This window comes from Mauremys reevesii, linkage group 4 (assembly GCF_016161935.1).
Source record: "Mauremys reevesii isolate NIE-2019 linkage group 4, ASM1616193v1, whole genome shotgun sequence".
NCBI lineage: Eukaryota > Metazoa > Chordata > Testudines > Geoemydidae > Mauremys > Mauremys reevesii.
In genome coordinates, this window is record NC_052626.1 from 24187964 (window position 1) to 24211019 (window position 23056).

At 43.1% G+C, this 23056-nt stretch overlaps 1 protein-coding gene across 10 annotated transcripts in view; it reads right to left on the reverse strand.

The window, feature by feature from the left end:
- Positions 1-23056, reverse strand: part of EML1 (EMAP like 1) — a 222688-nt gene that overhangs the window by 56454 nt on the left and 143178 nt on the right. For 8 of the 10 annotated variants that reach the window (XM_039537398.1, XM_039537399.1, XM_039537393.1 and 5 more), the window contains 2 exons: positions 19929-20111; positions 7580-7712 (listed from right to left, as the gene is read on the reverse strand). In XM_039537398.1, coding sequence (XP_039393332.1) covers positions 7580-7712; positions 19929-20085 — 290 coding nt within the window. In that variant the 5' untranslated portion in view covers positions 20086-20111. Of the gene's footprint in view, positions 1-7579; positions 7713-14638; positions 16103-19928; positions 20112-23056 lie in introns of those variants that run through there. The other 2 variants (XM_039537402.1, XM_039537401.1) reach the window with 2 other exon arrangements.

Sequence of the window (23056 nt, forward strand, 5' to 3'; positions counted from 1 at the left end):
AATTTCTCTCTCTCTCTCTCACACACACACACACTCTTTCACCTAAATGAAACGAATCTAATAATATTCAAGTTCAAGCTGCGCTTTCAGACCCACAATGTTGAAGTGAGGTCAAAATTTGAATCAGAAAATTTGCCAAACCCAATTAAGGTCATTTTAAATGGTGCACAAATTGGTTAAAACTCTAACTAAAGTTATTACAATACTTATAATAGTATATTTCACATTTTTGTCTAACATGCTCCCTCACCTTCATTTAAATTAATTAGAATAAATTCAAGAACTCTTTTATGGCTTTAATTGCATTATGCCTTTGAGTGTGCTACATTAATATCTTCTATTGTTAGTGATGCAATGTAATAGATTAGTTTTGCCACCCAAAGTTCACTTTAGAGAGAATGTTTGTGTTTATTTTCCATTTATTTAAAAACTTTTTCTTGATATTTGAGGGTATTAAAACAGAAGAATTAATTGAAACTGCATATTGATTTTGTATTTATGCCCGTTAAAAATCATTGTTGCTCCAGTACAGAATGTAGTACATTAATTCCAAGAGATAGAGCAATTTCTCAGAGGGCATGTGTTGCTAGTTTGGAAGCAACAGGAATTTATCATATTAAAGTATTTTATACTCTGTACAAAATCATGCTTTTTATAGTGTTCTTTTTTGTACCAGTTTCTTTATTTTGATCGCCAGTCCTCACAGTTCTGCCCCACTGTGGTATCTTACAATCTCCTCAAGCAGAGAGAATGAGTGATTCTTTCCTTTTGAAAGCTAAGATATATGCTAGTCTATAGACTGCACCAGAATCCCTACTGAGCAAGATATGGCCTGTATTCTTTTCCCCTACATTTTCTCCTCTTTTACTTTTGTCTAATGCAAACAAAGCTATCCCAAATCAGCTCCAAAATCTAGATTTTAATTGGGAACACAAAGCATTACCACGATGCGGTGGATTGCTTCTGGAATATCTAAGTTTACAAGCAGCTGAATGTTTTCAAATCCTTCAGTGTAAAAAGAACAATGATCTTTTGTTTTTGTTTTTACTAGCTGAAGTCAGCACAGAATGGTTTCTTTAAAATTACACATATTATATAAATGAAGGAACAAGTTAAGCTTCTAAATGCAAATAAAGAGCTATGGAAAAAAATTTCCTTTTTGCTGACACCTTTTCATTTGTATCACACACATGCTCTTCCACAGTATTTGAATGTGGAATGGCCCAATATAAATGTAAAATAGTTAATGAATTCATTTTTCTCACCATTTGTAAGCATAAAATATTTATTCAGAGTAAAGCTACTCCAAATATGGAATATCTGGAGCATAATTTACCACAAAAACTGGGAATTCTACCAGTTAATTTAGGGGTCAATATCAAAAGCTTTCAGCAGTGGACAATAATCTACAAAGTAAAAACAGTCTTCCTTTCACAGTAATTCATTGAAGAAGTAATTTTTTAAAATATCTATTCCTCCTGAAGTTTAGTTACATGATGAACTGTAACACTGTACAATATACATTTCTGAAAGACAGACTTAAATAAATTTGAAAGTAGCAAATGCTATATTAAAACCTACATTTTAGAATCTATAAAGTTATAGGTAATTTTAACTAAATTTGTCATTATACTGGTTCATTTCAAAAAAAGATTTTTTAAAAGAAACAATTATCTCACGTACTATAGTACCTGAATTTATAAATTACATTTCTGTGAGAATGAGAGAAATAACACTATCTTAATAAGCATCTAGTTAACTGGAAAGATTGCCTATGTCTACTGTTTCTTCTCCCATATGGAGGTGTCTCAGGTTATTTTCTCACTGTTTATTTAAAATCTATGGGTGAGACTCTCATCCCCCCTCTGGCCCCCTGTCACTGGGTAGAAAGGTCAGTGAAGAATTTCCATAGAACAGAAACTGAGGAAGACAGCCATAGGCTGTCCTCCAACAAGCCCTAGCACAGGGGATATGCTGGGGGGAAAGCTATGGAAGGATAAGGCTGCAGCACATAGCTAACACAGAAGGGATTCCAGGGAATGATGAGGCATATAGGCTGCAGGGGTTAGCTTGTGGGGCTGTCAGAATCAGGAAAGTGCCAGGATGATTTAAAACCCATCTTAGCCACCCCCAGCCCTGGGCTGCAAGTTCTTTCTGTTCTGCACCTCTTAGCCCTGCTCTACACTACAGGGTTAGGTCGAATTTAGCTGCATTAGGTCAAGTTTACAATGAACGTATCTACACAAGCAACCCCGTTCCGTCGACCTAAAGGGCTCATAAAATCGACTTCTGTACTCTTCCCCGGTGAGGGGAGCAGCACTAAAATTGACCTTGCTGGGTCGAATTTGGGGTAGTGTGGACGCAAATCGACATTATTGGCCTCCCAGGATGCTCCAATGTGACCACTCTGGACAGCACTTTCAACTCGCCAGGTACACAGGAAAAGCCCCGGGAACTTTTGAATTTCATTTCCTGTTTGGTCAGCGTGGCGAGCTCAGCAGCACAGGTGACCATACAGTCCCCCCAGAATCACAAACGAGCTCCAGCATGGAACAAACAGGAAACACTGGATCTGACTGCTGTATGGGGAGAAGAATCTGTGCAGGCAGAACTCCGAACAAAAAGAAGAAATGCTAATATATATGCCAAAATCGCACAGGGCATGATGGACAGAGGCTACAACAGGGACACACACAGCAGTGCCGCGTGAAAGTTAAGGAGCTCAGGCAAGCCTACCAAAAGACAAAGGAGGCAAATGGTTGCTCTGGGTCAGAGCCCCATACATGCCGCTTCTATGATCAGCTGCATGGCATTCTAGGGGGGGAGCCTACCACTACCCCACCACTGTCTGTAGACACCTGCAAGGGGGGAGTCTCACGCAACACGGAGGAGGATTGTGTGGATGAGGAAGAGGAAGAGGAGGAGGAGAAGGAGAATGCATAGCAGGCAAGCTGTGAATCTGTTCTCAGCCAGGACCTTTTCATCACCCTGGAGCCAATACCCTCCCAAAGCGGAGAAGGCACCTCTGGTGAGTGCACATTTGCAACTACAGTACGGAGTTTTAAAGCAATAGTGTTTAATGTTTGATTTGCCCTGAAGACTTGGGATGCATTCGCGGCCAGCACAGCTACTGGAAAAGTCTGTTAATGTGTCTGGGGATGGAGCGTGAATCCTCCAGGGACATCTCCATGAAGCTCTCCTGGAGGTACTCTGAAAGCCTTTGCAGAAGGTTTCTGGGCAGGGCTGCCTTATTTCGTCCTCCACGGTAGGATACTTTACCATGCCAAGCCAATAGCAAGTAGTCTGGAATCATTGCAGCACAAAGCATGGCAGCGAATGGTCCTGGGTTTTGGTCGCATTCAAGCAACATTCGGCCTCTATCTTTTTGTGTTAGCCTCAGGAGAGTGATATCATTTCACCTGGTTGAAATAGAGGAATTTTTGTAAGGGAACAGTAAAAGGACCCTGTTCATGATGGGCTGTTTGCACTTGGCTAAAAGGGATCATCCCTGAGAATAGCCACGTGGCGGGGGGAGGGGTGAAGGGATCATCCCAAATAGCCACACGGAGGGGTGGGGAGAGGTGTGTGCTGCACATCCACCCGAAAACCGCAGCCCCTCCTTTTAAATGGCAAACACAGTTGGCATTGCTTGCTACGGGAAAGGAGGGCGGTGCAGGATGTTAGAAGCCAAACCTGCGTACCCTTTGGCTTACCATGGCTGCCTGGAAACTGAATTCTGTTGCCCAGCCATGTGTGATATGTCACCATACCGGCAAGTGCTCAATATAAAAGGCAAAATGCGACCTTGTACCTAAAGCACACGTGCTGTCTGCTGTGAATTGCTTGATTCACTGTGAAACAGTCTCCCTTTTGTTCTCAGAAATGTATCATCTTAAATTTTACTCTCCCTTTTTATCCTGCAGGTGCAAATGTTTCTATGGCCCCTCTATCATCTCCGTCCCTGAGGTTATCGCAGATTAGAAGTAGAAAAAAAACGCACTCGCGATGACGTTTTTTCCGAGCTCATGCAGTCCTCCGGCTTCAGCGGCACTTCGGCGGCAGGGGTCCACTCTGGGTCTTCTGCGGCATCGAAGGACCTCCCGCCGCTGAAATGCTGCCGAAGCCCCGGATCGCTGCCGGGTATTCAAATCGGGCCCCGACGTTCATAAAGTCGGCCCTGCATAAACGTCTCTCCCTTACTCTCACAGATATTATGGCACACACAGCAAGCAGAAATAACAATGGGAATATTGTCAAGTATCAGAGGGGTAGCCGTGTTAGTCTGGATCTGTAAAAGCAACAAAGAATCCTGTGGCACCTTATAGACTAACAGACGTTCTGCAGCATGAGCTTTCGTGGGTGAATACCCACTTCTTCAGATGCAAGACATCTGAAGAAGTGGGTATTCACCCACGAAAGCTCATGCTGCAGAACGTCTGTTAATGGGAATATTGGTTGTGCTGAGGTCTAACCTAGTCAGCAAACAATGCCAGCGAGCTTTTAAACATCCAAAGGCACATTCTACCACCATTCTGAACTTGCTCAGCCTATTGTTGAACAGCTCCTGACTACTGTCCAGGCTGTCTGTGTATGGCTTCATGAGCCATGGGAGCCAGAGGTAGGCTGGGTCTCCAAGGATAACTATTGGCATTTCAACATCCCCAACAGTAATTTTCTGGTCTGGGAAGTAAGTCCCTTCTTGCAGCTGCTCAAACAGCCCCGAGTTTCTAAAGATGCGAGTGTCATGCACCTTTCCCAGCCATCCCACGTTTATGTCAGTGAAATGTCCCTTGTGATCCACCAGTGCTTGCAGCACCATTGAGAAATACCCCTTCCGGTTTATGTACTGGTGGGCAAGGTGGTCCAGTGCCAAGATAGGGATACACGTTCCGTCTATCGCCCCACCACAGTTAGGGAAATCCATTGCAGTAAAGCATCCGCTATGACTTGCACATTTCCCAGACTCACTACCCTTGATAGCAGAATGTCAGTGACTGCATTGGCTACTTGAATCACAGCAGTCCCCACAGTAGATTTGCCCACTCCAAACTGACTCCCGATTGACTGGTAGCAGTCGGGCATTGCAAGCTTCCACAGGGCTATCGCCACTCACTTCTCAACTGTCAGGGCAGCTCTCATTTTGGTATTCCTGTGCTTCAGGGCGGGGGAAAGCAACTCCCAGAGTTCCAGGAAAGTGGTCTTATGAATGTAAAAGTTTCACAGCCACTGGAAATCATCCCATACCTACAACACTATGCGGTCCCACCAGTCTGTGCTTGTTTGCCGGGCCCAGAATCAGCATTTCACTGTATCAACAAGCCGCACTGCTGCCATGATGTCCCAACTGCCACATCCCATGCTTTCAGGAACGTCTGTGTCCATGTCCTCCTCACAATTGTCCTCGTGCTGCTGTCACTTAGCCAGATGCTGCACATACTGCAGTATAATGTGCGAGGTGTTTATAATGCTCGCAACAGAAGCGGTGAGCTGAGCGGGCTCCATGCTTGCCGTGCTATGGCGTCTGCACAGATAACCCAGGAAAAAAGGCGCAAAATGATTGTCTGCAGTTGCTTTCACAGATGGAGGGAGAGGAGACTGACGACATGTACTCCAAACCACCTGCGACAATGTTTTTCCCCCATCAGGCATTGGGAGCTTAACCCAGAATTCCAGTGGGCAGCAGAGACTGCGGGAACTGTGAGATAGCTTCCCACAGTGCACTGCTCCGTGAGTCGATGCTAGCCACAGTAGTGAGGACGCACTCCGCCGACTTAATGCGCTTAGTGGCGACATACACAATCGACTGTATAAAATCGATTTCTAAAAATCGACTTCTATAAAATCGACCTAATTTCATAGTGTAGACATACCCTTAGAGGCAGAGCATGAAATAACACCCTACGTGTACATCTGAAGTGTGTTAATACTCATATGCTGCATTTTATTTTGCAATTACTATGTGCAACAACTCTTCTTTACTAGTGCTAGGGAAAGGAATTATGATGAATAAAATTAAACACCCTAAAAATGCAGTATATACAAATCAGTGTTACTTTACTTCTGAAACACTAAAAATAGTTTCCTTTTAAAAATAGGTTCTCACCTACTTTTAAACATTCTGATGACATTTCACCCATTTAAATTTATCTTTCCTTCCCATCAGCAGGGCTGGTTCAAACAGTACTGCTGACCCTGCAACTGCACTAAGCCCCCGGTCATAGAGGTCCAGCTCCATCTCAGGTAGGTAGAAACAACAGCAAGATGTTTACTGATTCTGTCACTGTGTGGTATAGAGTTTAAGCCGCTTTGTGCTGAGAGCTTTGTGGTGACGATAACTTGAGCATTCTGGGTAACCAGCAACACTCCCCTTTCATCATGTCAATGACTGGTTTCCATCATAGCACATCATAGGTTTCTACCTCATGTTTAATGTAAAATCTGTATCCTCTGTATCCCTAGCTCTTTCTACAAACAAAAGTAATTTCTGGACACATTGCCTCTACAATCTGCCTTCCACAGACTGATAGTACACCTCTACCTCGATATAAAGTGACCAGATATAACACAAATTCGGATATAATGCAGTAAAGCAGTGCTCCGGGGAGGCGGGGCTGCGCACTTTGGTGGATCAAAGCAAGTTCAATATAACGCAGTTTCAGGTATAACGCGGTAAGATTTGTTGGCTCCCGAGGACAGCGTTATATCAAGGTAGAGGTGTATTACCACCACCCAAAGCTGGTTTGGCATTCAAGGTAGGGAAACGTAGAAGGAAAAATCAATCATACATAGAATCTTATCTTTTGCACCATGGGGCATAACAGACTGGCTCTGTAGTGCATCTCTGGTTTGCCCAAATTGAACCTGCTCCACCCACCCCGCTAAGTTTCCCAGAGCTTGGATATGCAAAGGAATACACTAATATGAAGCATACTAATTTTTAAACCACATCCAAGACATTTAAGGAATTTTTTAATGGGACTTAAATACATGTTAATAGTAAGAAGTCAGAGCAGGGTTGCTTTCACTGGCATAAGAGTTTGCTAGATGTGGTTTGAAATAAGTAAATTTCCTTGTACAACACAGCAAAGTAGATTTCTACATAAAATAATTTTACTGAGAAAAAGTGACCAATAGCATTATATGACTTTGTCATAGGACCGCATGCCTTCCCCAGATTTTGTTTCTTCTATTGTCTAAAACAATTGTACCAAAACCCTGGTATTACTTTTCAGAACGTGTTATGAAATCCAAAGCAGAAATTTCCTACTCTTAATCTACTAGACTGCAGAATCAACAAAGAAACACATTAATAATAGACTAATAATTGTGTATTTCTATGGTATTTACTGCAATAATATTAGGCCTGATTAATTAACTTGGTATGAATAGAAAGATGTTGTAAGTATTTTTACAAGATTTTAACTGTAAATCACTTTAAATTATCTAGACCATTGCTTTGAAAGTGTTATCTAAAGAGAGAAAAACTGCACATACATGCTCTAATAAAAGCGTAACAATGACATTTACTACTCTCTCAATTAATTTAATAACCTTACACATATTTCAAGTTTCTCCATACCTCTTTGTTGCTGGTGACACAGTTTCCTTCCTGGTTCCTGATGGGGAAGGTAGAGAGCCACTTGGTTTCTTTGGTAACACGGTTCCATTATTAACAGTTGTCCTTAATGGCAGTGTTTGTACCAACGGTCTAGCTGTAAGACAAGCAGACGGTAAAATCACAGCTTGCACTGAAAAGGTCACTTTTTATTTCTGCAGACAACAAAAAAGGTTACACACATTTCACAGATGCTTTTGAAGTGTTAACTTTGTTTCAATAAAGTAGGGATTAAAAATTAAACAGGGACAAATTAACTAAACTTCAGCCATAGCCCTATTTATTATAAGGAAATCATTTTGGAATAGGCTTCCTAGAGTAATTTAAACTGAATATTAAACTAGTAACAAGTTACAGCTTGAATAATTTATTGCATTCAGAAATCTCTCATTACAATAAGCCTGTAGTCACATTTCTGAAATTTCACTTGCTAAATCTCAGCTACAAGGGGTAAATCATTTTTATTGTTAAACATATTCATAATGACATAAGTGAAATAACCTTTGTACTGCTTAAGGGTCTAATTGTGCAACACTTACTCATTTTGGGAGCTACTGGAGTTCAATGGGACTGCTTACACGAGCAACCCTAAATCACCCCCCTCTCCAAAAAAAAATCCACTTCCCTTCTAGAGCATGTTCAACGTAGCACCAGAAAGAAAGGAGAATAGCCTTCTGAGAGGCCTGTGTTCTTCAATAAAGAAGCTATACACTATTGCTTATGCAACAAGCTTTCCCAAGGTCTATGTCAGGGGTTCTCAAATCGGGGGTCATGACTCCTCAAGGGATCACCAGGTTATTATGTGGGGGTCGCGAACTGTCAGTCTCCACCCCAAGACCCACTTCGCCTCCAGCATTTATAATAGTGCTAAATATAAAAAATGTGTTTTTAATTTGTAAGGGGGGGGTCGCACTCATAGGTTTGCTGTGTGAAAGGGGTCACCAATACAAAAGTCTGAGAACCACTGGTCTATATATTGCATTAAAAACTTGCTTTTAAGTATGTGGCTTTATGACTGAGAACCCAGCAAACAGGGTAGATATATATGTTATATATTTTTAAAGTGAGAAAATGCATTTCGAATCAACAGAACCATGGATATAATCAACTGAGATGTTCTACTCTCATGTCATCTTGATGAAAAAAACACAATATAGAAAAATAAATTATGTACACACCATATGCGTAATTAATTTTGGAACAGTTTTTATCAAAGATTTTCATTCAAATCAACCATATGTTAGTTAACAAACAATGGTTAAGGCTGTGAACAATAGAAAATATAAGTAAATATAAGTAAATACTGTTAGAGAAAGTGTTTTGAAACAGGATCTTTTAATTCCACAGCTGGATTTTAAACGGCTTCTCTTAATTTACGTAAATAATTAACAAATATGAACTTAGTAACTTTCTTCATGTATTTATATCAGTTGCTTTCAACATAGCTAGTTTTCTCTATCTACAGAAAAAAAAGCAAAGAACTGCAATGTTCATAGAGCTATCTGAACTTTGATGGAACTTTACCTCTCATAACTTCAGCTACAAATTACTTCAAGCTCTTCCTTACTTGGGGTCTTCCTAACTGTGAGGAGAGTAGGAGCTACTGGCTGGGCTAGATCATCCTCCATCCTCCATCCACTTTTCTAAAGATGACAAAGTCTTTGGGTTTAGAGGACAACACTAACCAAAAGAAGGCATCTTCAGGAGAAGTGTGATTCATGAGGCATTCTCTTCCCTCTAAAATTAGTATTTAACCAATACCTCCGTCTGATATTACAAGGTGCATTACTATTGGAAATACCATCTCTCAGCAAAGCTATAAAATCCAGGTTCTAACCAACTGTTATCATTAAAAGATCCAATTATTAATTATTATTATTATTACTATTATTATTACAAGACCAGAAATGTAACTTCAATCTCCTTGCAAAATTCTAGTTCTGAAAATTATATTCTGCCTATTTAAATTCTCCTTACATTTTAAATCCTGCCCTAAAATGGAGCAGAGCTAGGCTGTTTTAAACAGTTGCTGTGCTTGATGCCCATCAAATGGTTTCAGTAAATAGCCGATATATCAGTTTGGAAAGAACTTTAGAATCCATCCATACAAAAAGATGCTATATAAAATGTAAACTGTCATTAAAATGCTGGAAGCAGCTAGTCAGGTAGCAAGTCTCAGCTGCTGGGCTGTTTCACAACTGGCACCACTCTCCTGCATCCCAAAGTACACGTCCAGGAAGCCCATATGACTTCATGAGCTTTGCTCCTGTGAAGGAGCAAGGAAACTGCTGCCTGGCACAGCCAGGGTTAAAGAAAACCTGTAGGCTCAGCTAGCATGGCTTTGCTATACCTGCAGCCCAGGGGCGGCTCTAGCCATTTCGCCACCACAAGCACGGCGGCACGCCGCGGGGGGCGCTCTGCCGGTCGCCGGTCCCACGGCTCCGGTGGACCTCCTGCAGACGTGCCTGCGGAGGGTCTGCTGGTCCCGTGGCTCTGGTGGACCACCCGCAGGCACGCCTGTGGATGCTCCACCGGAGCTGCAGGACCAGCGGCCCCTCCTCAGGGACGCCTGCGGGAGGTCCATTGGAGCTGCCTGCCGCCCTCCCGGCAACCGGCAGAGCACCCCCCGCGGCATGCCGCCCCAAGCACGCGCTTGGCATGCTGGGGCCTGGAGCCGCCCCTGCTGCAGCCAATGCCAGGCCTGGAGAGAGGAGAAAAGGAGGGAGCCTGGCTCAGTTGGGGGCTGTCTGACAAGGAAGCAGGAGCTCTCTGTTTGCCTGCCTGAAGGGATGGATCAGTGACCGGACAGCCAACACAGCCACTGGAGGCAAGGAAACCTTTCCCTGCCAAGAGGAGCCTGCAGCTAAGCCCCAACTGTGGGGTTATTGAACTAATGGGGCTATGCCCTAAACTAAAGAGACTCTAATAAGTAGCAGCCCAGGGAAGCGGGTCTTGACCCCCCCGCCGGCAGAGAGGCAGATCCATCAACCTGTTTAGAGAGGTGGAACTACACAGGGCCCTGGGGAGAGTCTGGGTCCCCCTCCAACCCATCTGACCAATGATCTAGCCACTAGGCCGCCTGGCCACCGAAGGCTCTATCACAGGTGGTGGAGAAAATGGGTATTGCCCTAGTCCCTGCTGAAAGGAATTTAAACAAACAGAAAAAAAAGCAAAAGCCCAAACAAAAAGAAAGACCTTGAATGGAGATGGAACAGCTGCTGAAATGGATGGCCGAGCAAAACACCCACCATGAACAGCAACAGCAACAACTCCTGCAGCAGATGGCCATCCAGCAGCAGCAGTTAATTTGTGAATTGGCAGTTAATTTGTTAATTTGTGGACCATCAGCAGCTGGTCCAGCAGGTGGCCTCTATACTGCGACTCAGTGCTTCAGCAGATTCAACTAACCCTGCCTCTATCCAGTTTACCAAAATGGGGCCTGAGGATGATCCTGAGGTTTCCTTAGAAACTTTTGAGCGGGTAACCACGGTAGCCCCAAGACCAATGGGTTGCAGTGCTGGCCCCATACTTACTCGGGGTAGCACAGACCACATATTGTGCTTTAGACGTGGAAGCCATGCCATTATGCTCCATGAATTCCAAAACAGTGACTATGAAGCTTATGAGGATCTTTGCTCAAGTCAGGGTGCCTCAGGAGATCTTGACAGACAGCCCCCAACTGAGCCAGGCTCCTTCCTTTTCTCCCCCCTACAGGCCTGGCATTGGCTGCAGGTCTAGCGAAGTGTGGCTAGCTGAGCCCACAGGTTTTCTTTAACCCCTGCTGTGCCAGGAAGCAGTTTTTCTGCTCTTTCACACATCCTCCCCCTTATGACTCCATTTGAGGTCTGCCTCCCCTCCCTCAACTGCTCTTCATCATCCCGTGAGAAGAAGTCAACATTCAGATGGAGCTTTTGCTGTCTAGCTCACTTGTTGGTCCTTTGTCAAGACCTCAGCCCTCCAGTTGGGTTGCTGGTAGTCCTGTCCCCTTTCAGGGTGCTGAAAAGTCCAGTGCTTCAGGAGGCCAGTCTTCCTAACTGGGACATGCAGCCCCTGGTCTCTTTGAGTTTGGCCTACTTGCTCCAGTCCTTAATAAACCCTCTTGCTGAGTTTGGTAGGGGAACCCAGTCCTGCCTCTTCCCTACGTTCCAGGCCAAGGCCCAATATAAAGCGGTTATGCAAATCTCTCGCCAACCCTTTACTGTTTTCCTGGCCTGCTTTCTATTGAGCTCCTCCTGTATACTGTTTCCCTGGTTCAACCCTAAGGTACTCTCCTCCTGAGATTGTGTGGGTGGCTTCTCCTCTGCCTGTATTGCGAGCCCCTGCTCTATTCCTAGGGGCTTCTCAGCCTCTCTGGCACTCACCAGGTTATGTTTCAAACCATCTGTATTGTTTCCTTCCTTAAAGCAGGATTCCACCCCCACCCATCCCCAGATCTCTTCTTGGAGCTGGGGTTATGAGCCATGTAGTTAGGTCATGTGCTATCTTTTTTAGGCAGGAGCTCACCTCGGCCCTCCTCCTGGAGCTGGGGTTGTGGTTCAGGCAATCAGATCTCCCTACTCCAGACAGGAGTCTCCCCTGGCTCTCTTCTATGGAGCTGGGGTAATGGTTTGGGCAAGCTGACAGAACAAGGAGCAACGGTCTCAAGTTGCAGTGGGAGAGGTCTAGGTTGGATATTAGGAAACACTATTTCACTAGGAAGACGGTGAAGCACTGGAATGGGTTACTGAGGGAGGTGGTAGAATCTCCATCCTTAGAGGTTTTTAAGGCCCATCTTGACAAAGCCCTGGCTGGGATGATTTAGTTGGTGTTGGTCCTGCTTTGAGTAGGGGGTTGGACTAGATGACCTCCTGAGGTCTCTTCCAACCCTAATCTTCTATGATTCTAAGTTACAAGGCTTTAGACAGCTTCACCCTCAGGTGGGTGCCTTTTCCCAATCAGTCCTCTATCTTGGAGGATTCCACAGGTCAGCCTTCTCCTACTGATCTCTGACCTGTTATGAGAGAGGAGGTGGCATACATGCTAGTCCCCTTCTCCCAGATCATTCCCAACTGATTGGGTGAGAGGGGATTCTTACCCTGACCACTCTGCAAGGCTCCTGGTCCTGGGCCCTTAAAGAAACAGTAAGTGACTTTCTCCAAATTAACACTTATTCCTGGGACCACTTCCTCTCCCCCAATACAGCTTATTTCCTAGGCCTTTGCATACACCAGAAAGTTTCCAACGTTTTAAAGGGCCATGTCACATGACCAGGGATGGGCTGACTGGCACCCTTACATGGGCAGACTACCCCATCATAGATGTCCATTCTGTTTCTGCTGTAAGTACTAAGGCAGGGATCGGCAACCTTTGGCACGTGACCCACCAGGGAAAGCAGCTGGCAGGCCGGGCCAGTTTGTTTACCTGCTGTGTCCGCAGGTTCGGCCAATTGCAGCTCCCACTGGTCGCGGTTCGCCGTCCCAGGCAAATGGGGGCTGCAGGAAGGGCAACCAGCACATCCCTCAGTCCACGCTGCTTCCCACAGCCCCCACTGGCCTGAAGCAGTGAAACACAGCCAGTGGGGCCAGCATGGAGCCCCACTGAAGTCAAAGTGGTTCCACATGGACATGCAGAAAATAGCAAGACTGGGATCTTAGTTTGTAAATTCTGGACAGGGATCATGTTTTCCTATGTGTCTGTACAATGTCTAGAATAATGGGGCCCCGAGCTTTAATAGACTACCCTGGTTTTATTTCTACAAACTAAAAGCTTTCAATCACTGCCCCATGAACTTGGTAACTTGGTTTTGGCATTAAACCTTATTCATTGAGGAAAGAAGTTAGTTCTTTTCTGATGTTCCTATTGGGAATGTAGATTACATCTAAAAGGACTCAGAGGATGCTCCGAGGAAACACTGAAATGAGGAAGAGTCCTAACAGACTGACACCAATGAAAGAAATCACTCTTTTAAAAGCACTAAGAAAAAATTGCACGATTCCTGATTATACTATGTTAACAACTCTTTCTAGCTTCTAAAACACTGGAATATGATGGTTGTAAGCTTCTCAGTCATTACTGCCTTGCAGACCTCAGGTTTTCAAACTCTGAACAAAACAAACTTTCATATGTTTGTGCATGTTAACTGACTTTAGCCAACATGTCTGAGCACTGAAGTCCATTTTGAGTATGAAAGCATGCAGCACATTTGACAAGAAGACAGCACTAAATTATGTGAATACCAGAACAGAAAGTATTATAAATACTAACAAAAATTGGATTCGTGCATCTTGCAATGCAAATTAGACACCAAAACAACGTTTTCTAATAACATTAAAATATAAATCTGCTCTTCATGTATTCATTTATTTTTAATATGGAGGTGCTACCTTGTGGTTGACATATGAAACCAATGTCCTGAAAACTTGTGGTCATTAACCATCCGATGGTCTTTTCATAACACCAATGTCATGGCCATATAAATACTCACATGATTCCAATTGCAGTTTGGCTAGATGTGCTTTTGTTAACATGCTGACAAACATCATCTGTGTTTTCATAATTGGATACATGTATAAAGACCCAAACCTCTTAAAAAGTGTTGGAATGAGCTGGCTAAGTGTGTACCTACCTTCCTACCTTGATGGAATCAGAATTACTCCACAGTATGTCATAAATGCTATACTGTTACCAGCTAATGGAGATTCACCTTCTAATCAAGTGGCAAGCACCTGTGCTTCTGGAGCACAAGGATCCAAGTTCTATCCCTGTTACTACTACAAAGTTAGAGTGAAAAGGGCATGCAGTACAGCAATAATCTGGAATTCTTTAGTGCTACATAATTAACTCTTTTTAAATTCTTTAATCAATCAGTTATGTACTCTGTGGCTTTTTAGTTTTATTTATTACAGTTATTCTAAATAGCTATAGTTGTCAAATAGTTCCAAACATGTCAGTACTGTTAGCTTGCTAGTAATTCACTCATTCATATTATAGTTTTGTCAGTTGTTACATATTTATTTTACAAGTTCTGTTGCTTCAGGGTCTTACCTGTGGTAGCAGCACTGACATGTTTATCAGGCTCAGCAGCAGCTGCTTTTTTAGTCATACTCTGATCTATGGATTAATAGGGCTATTAAGATTACAAACAAACCAATAATTGAAAAAAGGAAAGAATAACAAACAAAAATAAAAGAAAGGCAGGAAGTCATAAAAACTCTGCATAATAGGCTAATTAAATTTTTTAAAAGCCATTAGTAAATGAAATCCTAACTGGACTAGGTAAGCAACTGAAGTTTCCTTATATGTATTTTTTAGCTACATGACTCAAAGATCACACAAGTGCTCATACAACACTGACACAAACAATACTTGATTTTATCTTGAGCTTAGCTTCATTATGGTATCTAAAATTGGAATTCATTAGGCTTTAAACCAAGCAAAGTTAACTATTGTGCCATGGGAAAATTTGAGCAGTCTGCAGTGGTTCTAGAATCTGCAGTCCACTGCTATACCCAGTGCCAGGTCTTAAAAGTTGAGCTGTGAGTTTACCTTTCTCTCAGGTGGGCCCCAACATGGCACCTCTGATTTGAACTGTTGAATATCTGCATGAAACAAGATATACTACACTTCAAATCCTGACTGTTATGTGTCAGTCTTTTGCACGAGAGTGTTTGAGATCCAAGTTCAATTTTTTGTTTAATAATTGTAGCACTGGGGGTTAAAGGTGCAGTCAATGTGAAAAAGTTTGAGTCTCAATCAGCTTCTCATGACAAGATGTCTGCAGTTCCAGCTTTGGCCCCCTCTAGTCAAATCCCTCCCGTAATGGTCACTGTTAGTCACTGCTGCTCTAAACTATCACTCTGAAGTTATTAAATTATTCCTAAGAGTGAGGTAAACTGCAATTTTAACATACAGGAAATTGGTACGCGTTTTTGTTGCTTTTGTTTTGTTAAGCTGTTTGAGGTATGGAGTTTGTTCAAAAATAGTTTTACCTATAATTCATAAGAAAAATGTCCACCTCTGAAGTTTAGCATTTTGTCAAAACTGCTAAAAGGAACAAATTATTAAGATGCTTCTAATTCTACTTTATATCCCCGCAGAGGTATGGGGGAAGCAGACAGTGATGATGAAGGTGAAATATCATGATAAAAATAAATTTTATATTAATATTTATAGTCGCACCTATTTCTGGAAATTAGCAGGAAATTACAAATATTATCAATACTTATTTCAGTAGTTTGTGATGGCCGAACAGCTTATGTTAGTTGACGCTCTTCCTCTGCAGTATGCGGTACAAACTCCTTAGAAAGTTGCCATCATAAAGAATTACCTGCAATATTAGCATCCAGTTCTGCTCCTACCAAAGTGAATGCTCCATTAACTTCAATGCAAGCAGGATTGGCCCTGTAGTTGTACTTCTTACACTGTCATGAAGCCTAAAAATAAGAACTGATCTGGCTGCAATTTGACAATAGTTACTGCCCTTTGTTTTCTCACCTCAAAGAACTTTGAATGTAAATGTAACATAGGGCTTCCTAGCCCCTCAAAAATTATGTTGGAATGGAGCTTTTTTTTTCTGAACCTACTTATAGTAGTATTTACTGTATCAGTCCTTAAACAGTTTCTGGCAGCAAAAGAAGCAAGGAGAACAATTAGTGTTGCCAACTTTCTAATTGCACAGAACTGAACACCCTTGCCCTGCCTCACCCCTTCCCTGAAGCCCCCTTGCTCCGCCCCTTCTCTGAGGCCCCACCTCCACTCACTCCATCTCCCCTCCCTCCTTCACTCGCTCTCCCCCACCATCACTCACTTTCACTGGGCTGGGGCAGGGGGTTATGGTGCGGAAGGGGGTGAGGGCTCTGGCTGGGGGTGCAGGCTCCAAGGTGGTGCCATAAATGAGGGGTTCAGGGTGGAGTATGGGAGCAGGCTCAGGGCTCAAGCAGGGGGTTGGGGTGTGGGTGAGGGTTCGAGCTCCAGCTGGGTGCGCTTACCTCAGGTGGCTCCTGGTCAGCAGCACAAGAGGCTAAGGCAGGCTCCCTGCCTGCCCTGGCTCAGCGCGGGTCCTAGAAGCGGCCGCATGTCCGGCTCCTAGGCGGAGGAGCGGCCAGGTGGCTCTACGCAGTGTGCACTGCCTGCACCCACAGGTGCTGGCCCTGAAGCTCCCATTGGCCACAGTTTCTGTCCAATGGGAGCTGCAGAGCTGGCACTTGGGATGGGGACAGCACACAGAGCTTCCCTGATCGCACCTATGTCTAGAGGCTGTAAGGACCTGCCGGCTGCTTCCAGGAGCTACGTGGAGCCAGGGAGTCTGCCTTAGCCCCGCTGCGCCACCGACTGGGCTTTAAACGGCCCGATCAGCAGTGCACACGGTGCTGCCCGGAGCCACCAGGGTGCCTTTTCGACCGGGTGTTCCAGTCGGAAACCTGGCAACCATAACAACAATAGGAGATACAAAAAAATAATAGTGTGAACGTCTACAGCATGTTCCAGCCAAGAACTAGTGTGTTTTAAGACGCATTAATTTAGTTCCACAGTGAGCTGCTGGCCTTCCCCCCCAAAACATACAAAGGCCCTAATTCACCACAGCATGTGCTCAACTGTTTTGCTGCATCAGGGCCTGAAAAGTAATTGATGGCACAAGGTCACACAAAAGGTCTGTGGTAGATCTGGGAGGAAAGTCCAGATCCCTGATTCTCAGCCCTATAACTTAATTACAAGACCATAAAATGCATATTTTCCATCAAATGTAAATTTAAAAAGTTAATTTTAAGTGAACATATATCATAAGAACATAAGAACATAAGAAAGGCCGTACCGGGTCAGACCAAAGGTCCATCTAGCCCAGTATCTGTCTACCGACAGTGGCCAATGCCAGGTGCCCCTGAGGGAGTGAACCTAACAGGCAATGATCAAATGATCTCTCTCCTGCCATCCATCTCCATCCTCTGATGAACAGAGGCTAGGGACACCATTCTTACCCATCCTGGCTAATAGCCATTTATGGACTTAGCCACCATGAATTTATCCAGTCCCCTTTTAAACATTGTTATAGTCCTAGCCTTCACAACCTCCTCAGGTAAGGAGTTCCACAAGTGGACGAAGAAGAACTTCCTTTTATTTGTTTTAAACCTGCTGCCTATTAATTTCATTTGGTGACCCCTAGTTCTTATATTATGTGAATAAGTAAATAACTTTTCCTTATCCACTTTCTCAACATCACTCATGATTTTATATACCTCTATCATGTCCCCCCTTAGTCTTCTCTTTTCCAAACTGAAGAGTCCTAGCCTCTTTAATCTTTCCTCATATGGGACCTTCTCTAAACCCCTAATCATTTTAGTTGCTCTTTTCTGAACCTTTTCTAGTGCTAGAATATCTTTTTTGAGGTGAGGAGACCACATCTGTACACAGTATTCGAGATGTGGGCGTACCATGGATTTATATAAGGGCAATAATATATTCTCAGTCTTATTCTCTATCCCCTTTTAATGATTCCTAACATCCTGTTTGCTTTTTGACCGACATCTTCAGAGAACTATCCACGATAACTCCAAGATCTTTTCCTGACTCCCCATCATGTTGTATGTATAGTTGTTTTTCCAATGTGCATTACTTTACATTTATCCACATTAAATTTCATTTGCCATTTTGTTGCCCAATCACTTAGTTTTGTGAGATCTTTTGAAGTTCTTCACAATCTGCTTTGGTCTTAACTATCTTGAGTAGTTTAGTATCATCTGCAAACTTTGCCACCTCACTGTTTACTTTCTCCAGATCATTTATGAATAAATTGAATAGGATTGGTCCTAGGACTGACCCTTGGGAACACCACTAGTTACCTCTCCATTCTGAGAATTTACCAGTAATTCCTACCCTTTGTTCCCTGTCCTTTAACCAGTTCTCAATCCATGAAAGGACCTTTCCTTTTATCCCATGACAGCTTAATTTACGTAAGAGCCTTTGGTGAGGGACCTTGTCAAAGGCTTTCTGAAATCTAAGTACACTATGTCCACCGGATCCCCTTGTCCACATGTTTGTTGACCCTTCAAAGAACTCTAATAGATTAGTAAGACACGATTTCCCTTTACAGAAACCATGTTGACTATTGCTCAAGAGTTAATGGTTTTCTATGTGTCTGACAATTTTATTCTTTACTATTGTTTCAACTAATTTGCCCAGTTCCGACATTAGACTTACCGGTCTGTAATTGCCGGATCACCCTAGAGCCCTTTTTAAATATTGGCGTTACATTAGCTAACTTCCAGTCATTGGAAGGACAGGTTACAAACCTTAGTTAATAGTTCACATTTGAGTTCTTTCAGAACTCTTGGGTGAATGCCATCTGGTCCCGGTGACTTGTTAATGTTGAGTTTATCAATTAATTCCAAAACCTCCTCTACTGATACTTCAATCTGTGACAGTTCCTCAGATTTGTCACCTACAAAAGCCAGCTCAGGTTTGGGAATCTCCCTAACATCCTCAGCCGTGAAGACTGAGGCAAAGAATCCATTTAGTTTCTATGACTTTATCATCTTTTTGTATTTTCATCATCAACTTCAAACTCCTCTTTGGCTTTTCTTATTACACTCTTGCACTTGTAATGAAAATACTTTCATAATTCAGGTATCAGAGAGCTTGTGAACCTAGCCACAGTTTTCACATCTAGCTTGCCACAATTACTTCTATTAAGATTACAAAAGAGGAAAAAAAAACCATGCATTTTTTAATAACTTTCGAATGGCAACAAACTCACCGCAGTTTTACAGCAAGCATATCCGACTCTATCAGACTACTACCACTTACACCATGTCATTCTGGTTGCAGCAAACCTTGGCTATCTATGCAATACTGGATGCTCAACTTATTTTTTTTATTATCTTTGTATATTATTGACATTATTCTGCACAACATGAATCAAGCTAGGTTAGTACGAGATACTCAAAGACAGCTTAGCCATCTTCACTGGCTGATCAGCTTCATCTGTAGTGCCAAGACAAAATAGGGATTTCAGTCCACAGAAGATGACCCACTCCTTGAAGAGTTTATGATCTAATTTTGGACAAGAGGCAGCAAATAGGAATTGTGTGAAAATTAAACATGTAGATTAAAACAGTAAGAAAATGCAGATGATTCGATAGGTTGTGTGAGCTTCTGAAAGACTTCTACACTTACTTTTGTTTTTTTATGTATTCTATTTAGTTGGCTATGAATTTTGTTTTTAAATTTAATTTTTCTTGTTCATCCTGAGTGTTTTAAAAGACATAATAACAAACTTTAACACATATAAATGTTTGACTAATTTTAAATACATTTGTTCACGTATATTTGAAATGCCAACCTTTGGTAGGTCCTTTCTTGTTCTGCATGGCCTGCTGTTCCTCTGTAATATTCAAACGTCGAACCACATCAGCCAGGGCAGATTTGAGCAGCTGGATGTCATCTTCCTGCATCTGGACACGCTGCTCCAGAGAAGCAATGCGGTCTGTTACCTCCATACTGCTTGCAGCAGAGGCACTGTCATCTAAACAAAATGGTGTGAAAACAATGTAATCTCAATGTGTTATCAAGAAATACAGAATGTATCTACATTATCTGGAAGCATAATTTAATTATTCAGACCTGTGGAATTATAATGAAAAGGAATGTTTTGAGACAGTGTGAGGAAACAAAGGCTTCTGAGAAAAATCCAGCCCCCTAAAATCATAGCTTTACTTTCAAGATTCATTCTTGTTATACATCCATTTTCTTAAACACCCACAGTGCATGTACTGTATTCTGTATCAGTATAATCAATTTATCCCCACATCTCCAAGCTCCTGCCTTTATAAAGAAATGCCAATATTATCCATACCCAAAATACCAAAAGACCAAGAAGCTGTTTTGCATCTATATGTGTATCTAATAAAACTGGTCATTTCTCACTTGACTGAAATGTCTCAAATATTGCTCATACGCATTTTTGGTTTGCTGAGACACTTATAAAAGGATTCAATATTGGTCCAACCCTGCAAGCACTTATGCACATAAGTAACGATATATGAAAGTAGTCTCATTGATTTAAATGTTAAAAATTAAGTACATGCATAAGTACTTAATATAAGGAGATATACCCATGTCATAGAACTGGAAGGGACCCTGAAAGGTCATTGAGTCTAGCCCCCTGCCTTCACTAGCAGGACCAAGTACTGATTTTGCCCCAGATCCCTAAGTGGTCCCCTCAAGGACTGAGCTCACAACCCTGGGCTTAGCAGGCCAATGCTCAAACCACTGAGCTATCCCTCCACCCTTGAAGGCCTAGGCCCTTAGTCTGTAAATTTACAGTTGGTCTTCACATTTCTTTACAATTCATCCTATATTTAGAAATAACTGAATCTGGTAGATGCTTAGAACCTGACAGAAAGTGTGCACTCTTTTCACCTCAAAACAGTAAATGGAGTTATTCTGGACTGCAATCTTATTTGTGTATCCCACTCCATTTCTTATTAAATAGAAAAAAGTTACTGGCCAGTTCTGTAACTTTTTTTCTTCAAGATATGTTGCACATGTCCATTTCACTTCAGATGTGTGTGTGTGAGAGATTTTTCCTTTAGTGGTATCCATTGGGGCAGCACATGGGCCCTCTGCTGCCTCATGCTACTGCGTGATGATATAAAGGGCGGAGCTTCCCCAGACTCCCCTCAGTTCCTTGAGCATCTGCAGATCCCATAGCTCTGGCTGCCAAATCTGCCCCATCTAAAGAAGCTTGCAAAGAATCCTAACCATCATTTGCCCATTGCTAAAATGGCCTGGAATTCCTGCCTGGCATACTCTGACAACTTCTCTGAAAACTACACAGTCCTAGAGGGAGAAAGCTTGCTGGTTAGAGATATGAAATTGTAGGCCAGCTGTGGAGTATATCTTTCTATCAAAAAGGTCTAGTCTCTGTACATGCTTGTCCTTTGGGGTAGAAGAAGGCCATCCCAGATGTGTTCTTTCACTCACTGCTAAGACAACTAAGGAACCTGGCAATGAATGGGTATAAAAAGGCTCATAGCCTTGAGAAGGCACATAGTACCTTCTTTTGCTCCTCTTGGCTGTTGGAGGCAAGAAGATGGCATTTGCCACAAGGGTCTTCCAGAATCCAGGAGGGCCTCGTTGATAGGGACAGCCACTCTAGATGGCCCTATTGAAACCAGAGTGTTTACAAGGCTAATCAAACTCTCCTAGACCACCTCAAAAGGGATATCATGAGAGGTAGCTACTTGTTTGAAAATGTCTTGGTAAGCCTGTAGTCATCTTGGACTGGTGAAGTGTCTTGTGGCACTACAGTCTCATCAGGCAATGACGTGGACAAATATAAAGGAGGCTGAGACTGATTCCCCTGCAGCATAGTGGGTGGATGTTCCAAAGACAGAGGATTTTGCTCAGTAGTGAAGACATCCTCCTGGACCTTAAAGATAGGAGCTGGGGAGGATTTGGAAGAAGATTTCATTAGAGCCATGGGTACATGGCATATGATTCCAGCTATGACTGATTCAAGGTTCCCTTCTTCTGGAGCATCTCCGTCCCTCCGGTGGGCATCAGCAACACAGCTCTCTTGATTAAGGAAAAGGAGAGTCGTTGTCTGTCTCAGGAGCGAGATGAAGCTGAACATGGTGATGCCATACCAGGCAATGACGAGATTAAAGTGTGCTGCTTCAGACATACTGATACCAGGGATATCAAGGTAGATTTACCCCTCCTAGACTGCACTGGTCGAGAAACGCCAGACAGATTGATGCTTTATCCACCCATAGTACCAAAGCCACTAGCCTTAGGCAAGTCTATAGCTGAGTCCTGAGGATACACTGGCACTGGGTGAGCTGTCTCCTGTAACCTTGGGAGTCCAGCACCAAAAGGGAGAGTATGTCTTGTGATGCCACATATGCCTCCAGCCTTGTTGGTACTGAGATCCTTTCATGTTGCATAGAAATAGTCAGTATCATGAGGGGGTCAATCTCAATGGCCCTGGTACCAGTGTCACAGTTAACAACCTTGGATGTGAAGTGATTGGTACCAATGAGCATCTCTTGCCAGAGGACACCTTTCTCTGTCCTAAGTGCTTACTCGTGGATGGCGCCAGGAATCTAGATTTTCTAGCACACCCAAGCCTCGGCTCCTTGGATGAATTCAACCTTTTATCCTTCTTTCTCAGCACTGGGGAAGGGGATCAGTGCCAATGTCCAGAGGAGCACTCTGCACCGAAACCAAAGCACTCCCCAAAGAGGAAGGCTCATCAGGTGGACACAGGGCAGCCTCACTAAGGATGTGGCACAGGCTCGCCTCTCTTTCTTCTTTCACAGCTTAAAGTCCCTGCAAATTTGGCAGCATCCCTAACGTGACCCTTGCTGAGACATTTTAGGTAGGTGGAATGAGGGTCACTCACTGGCATGGATCTTTTGTAGCCGGCACAAGGCTTAAACTCCACAGACTGAGGCACCCCATAAC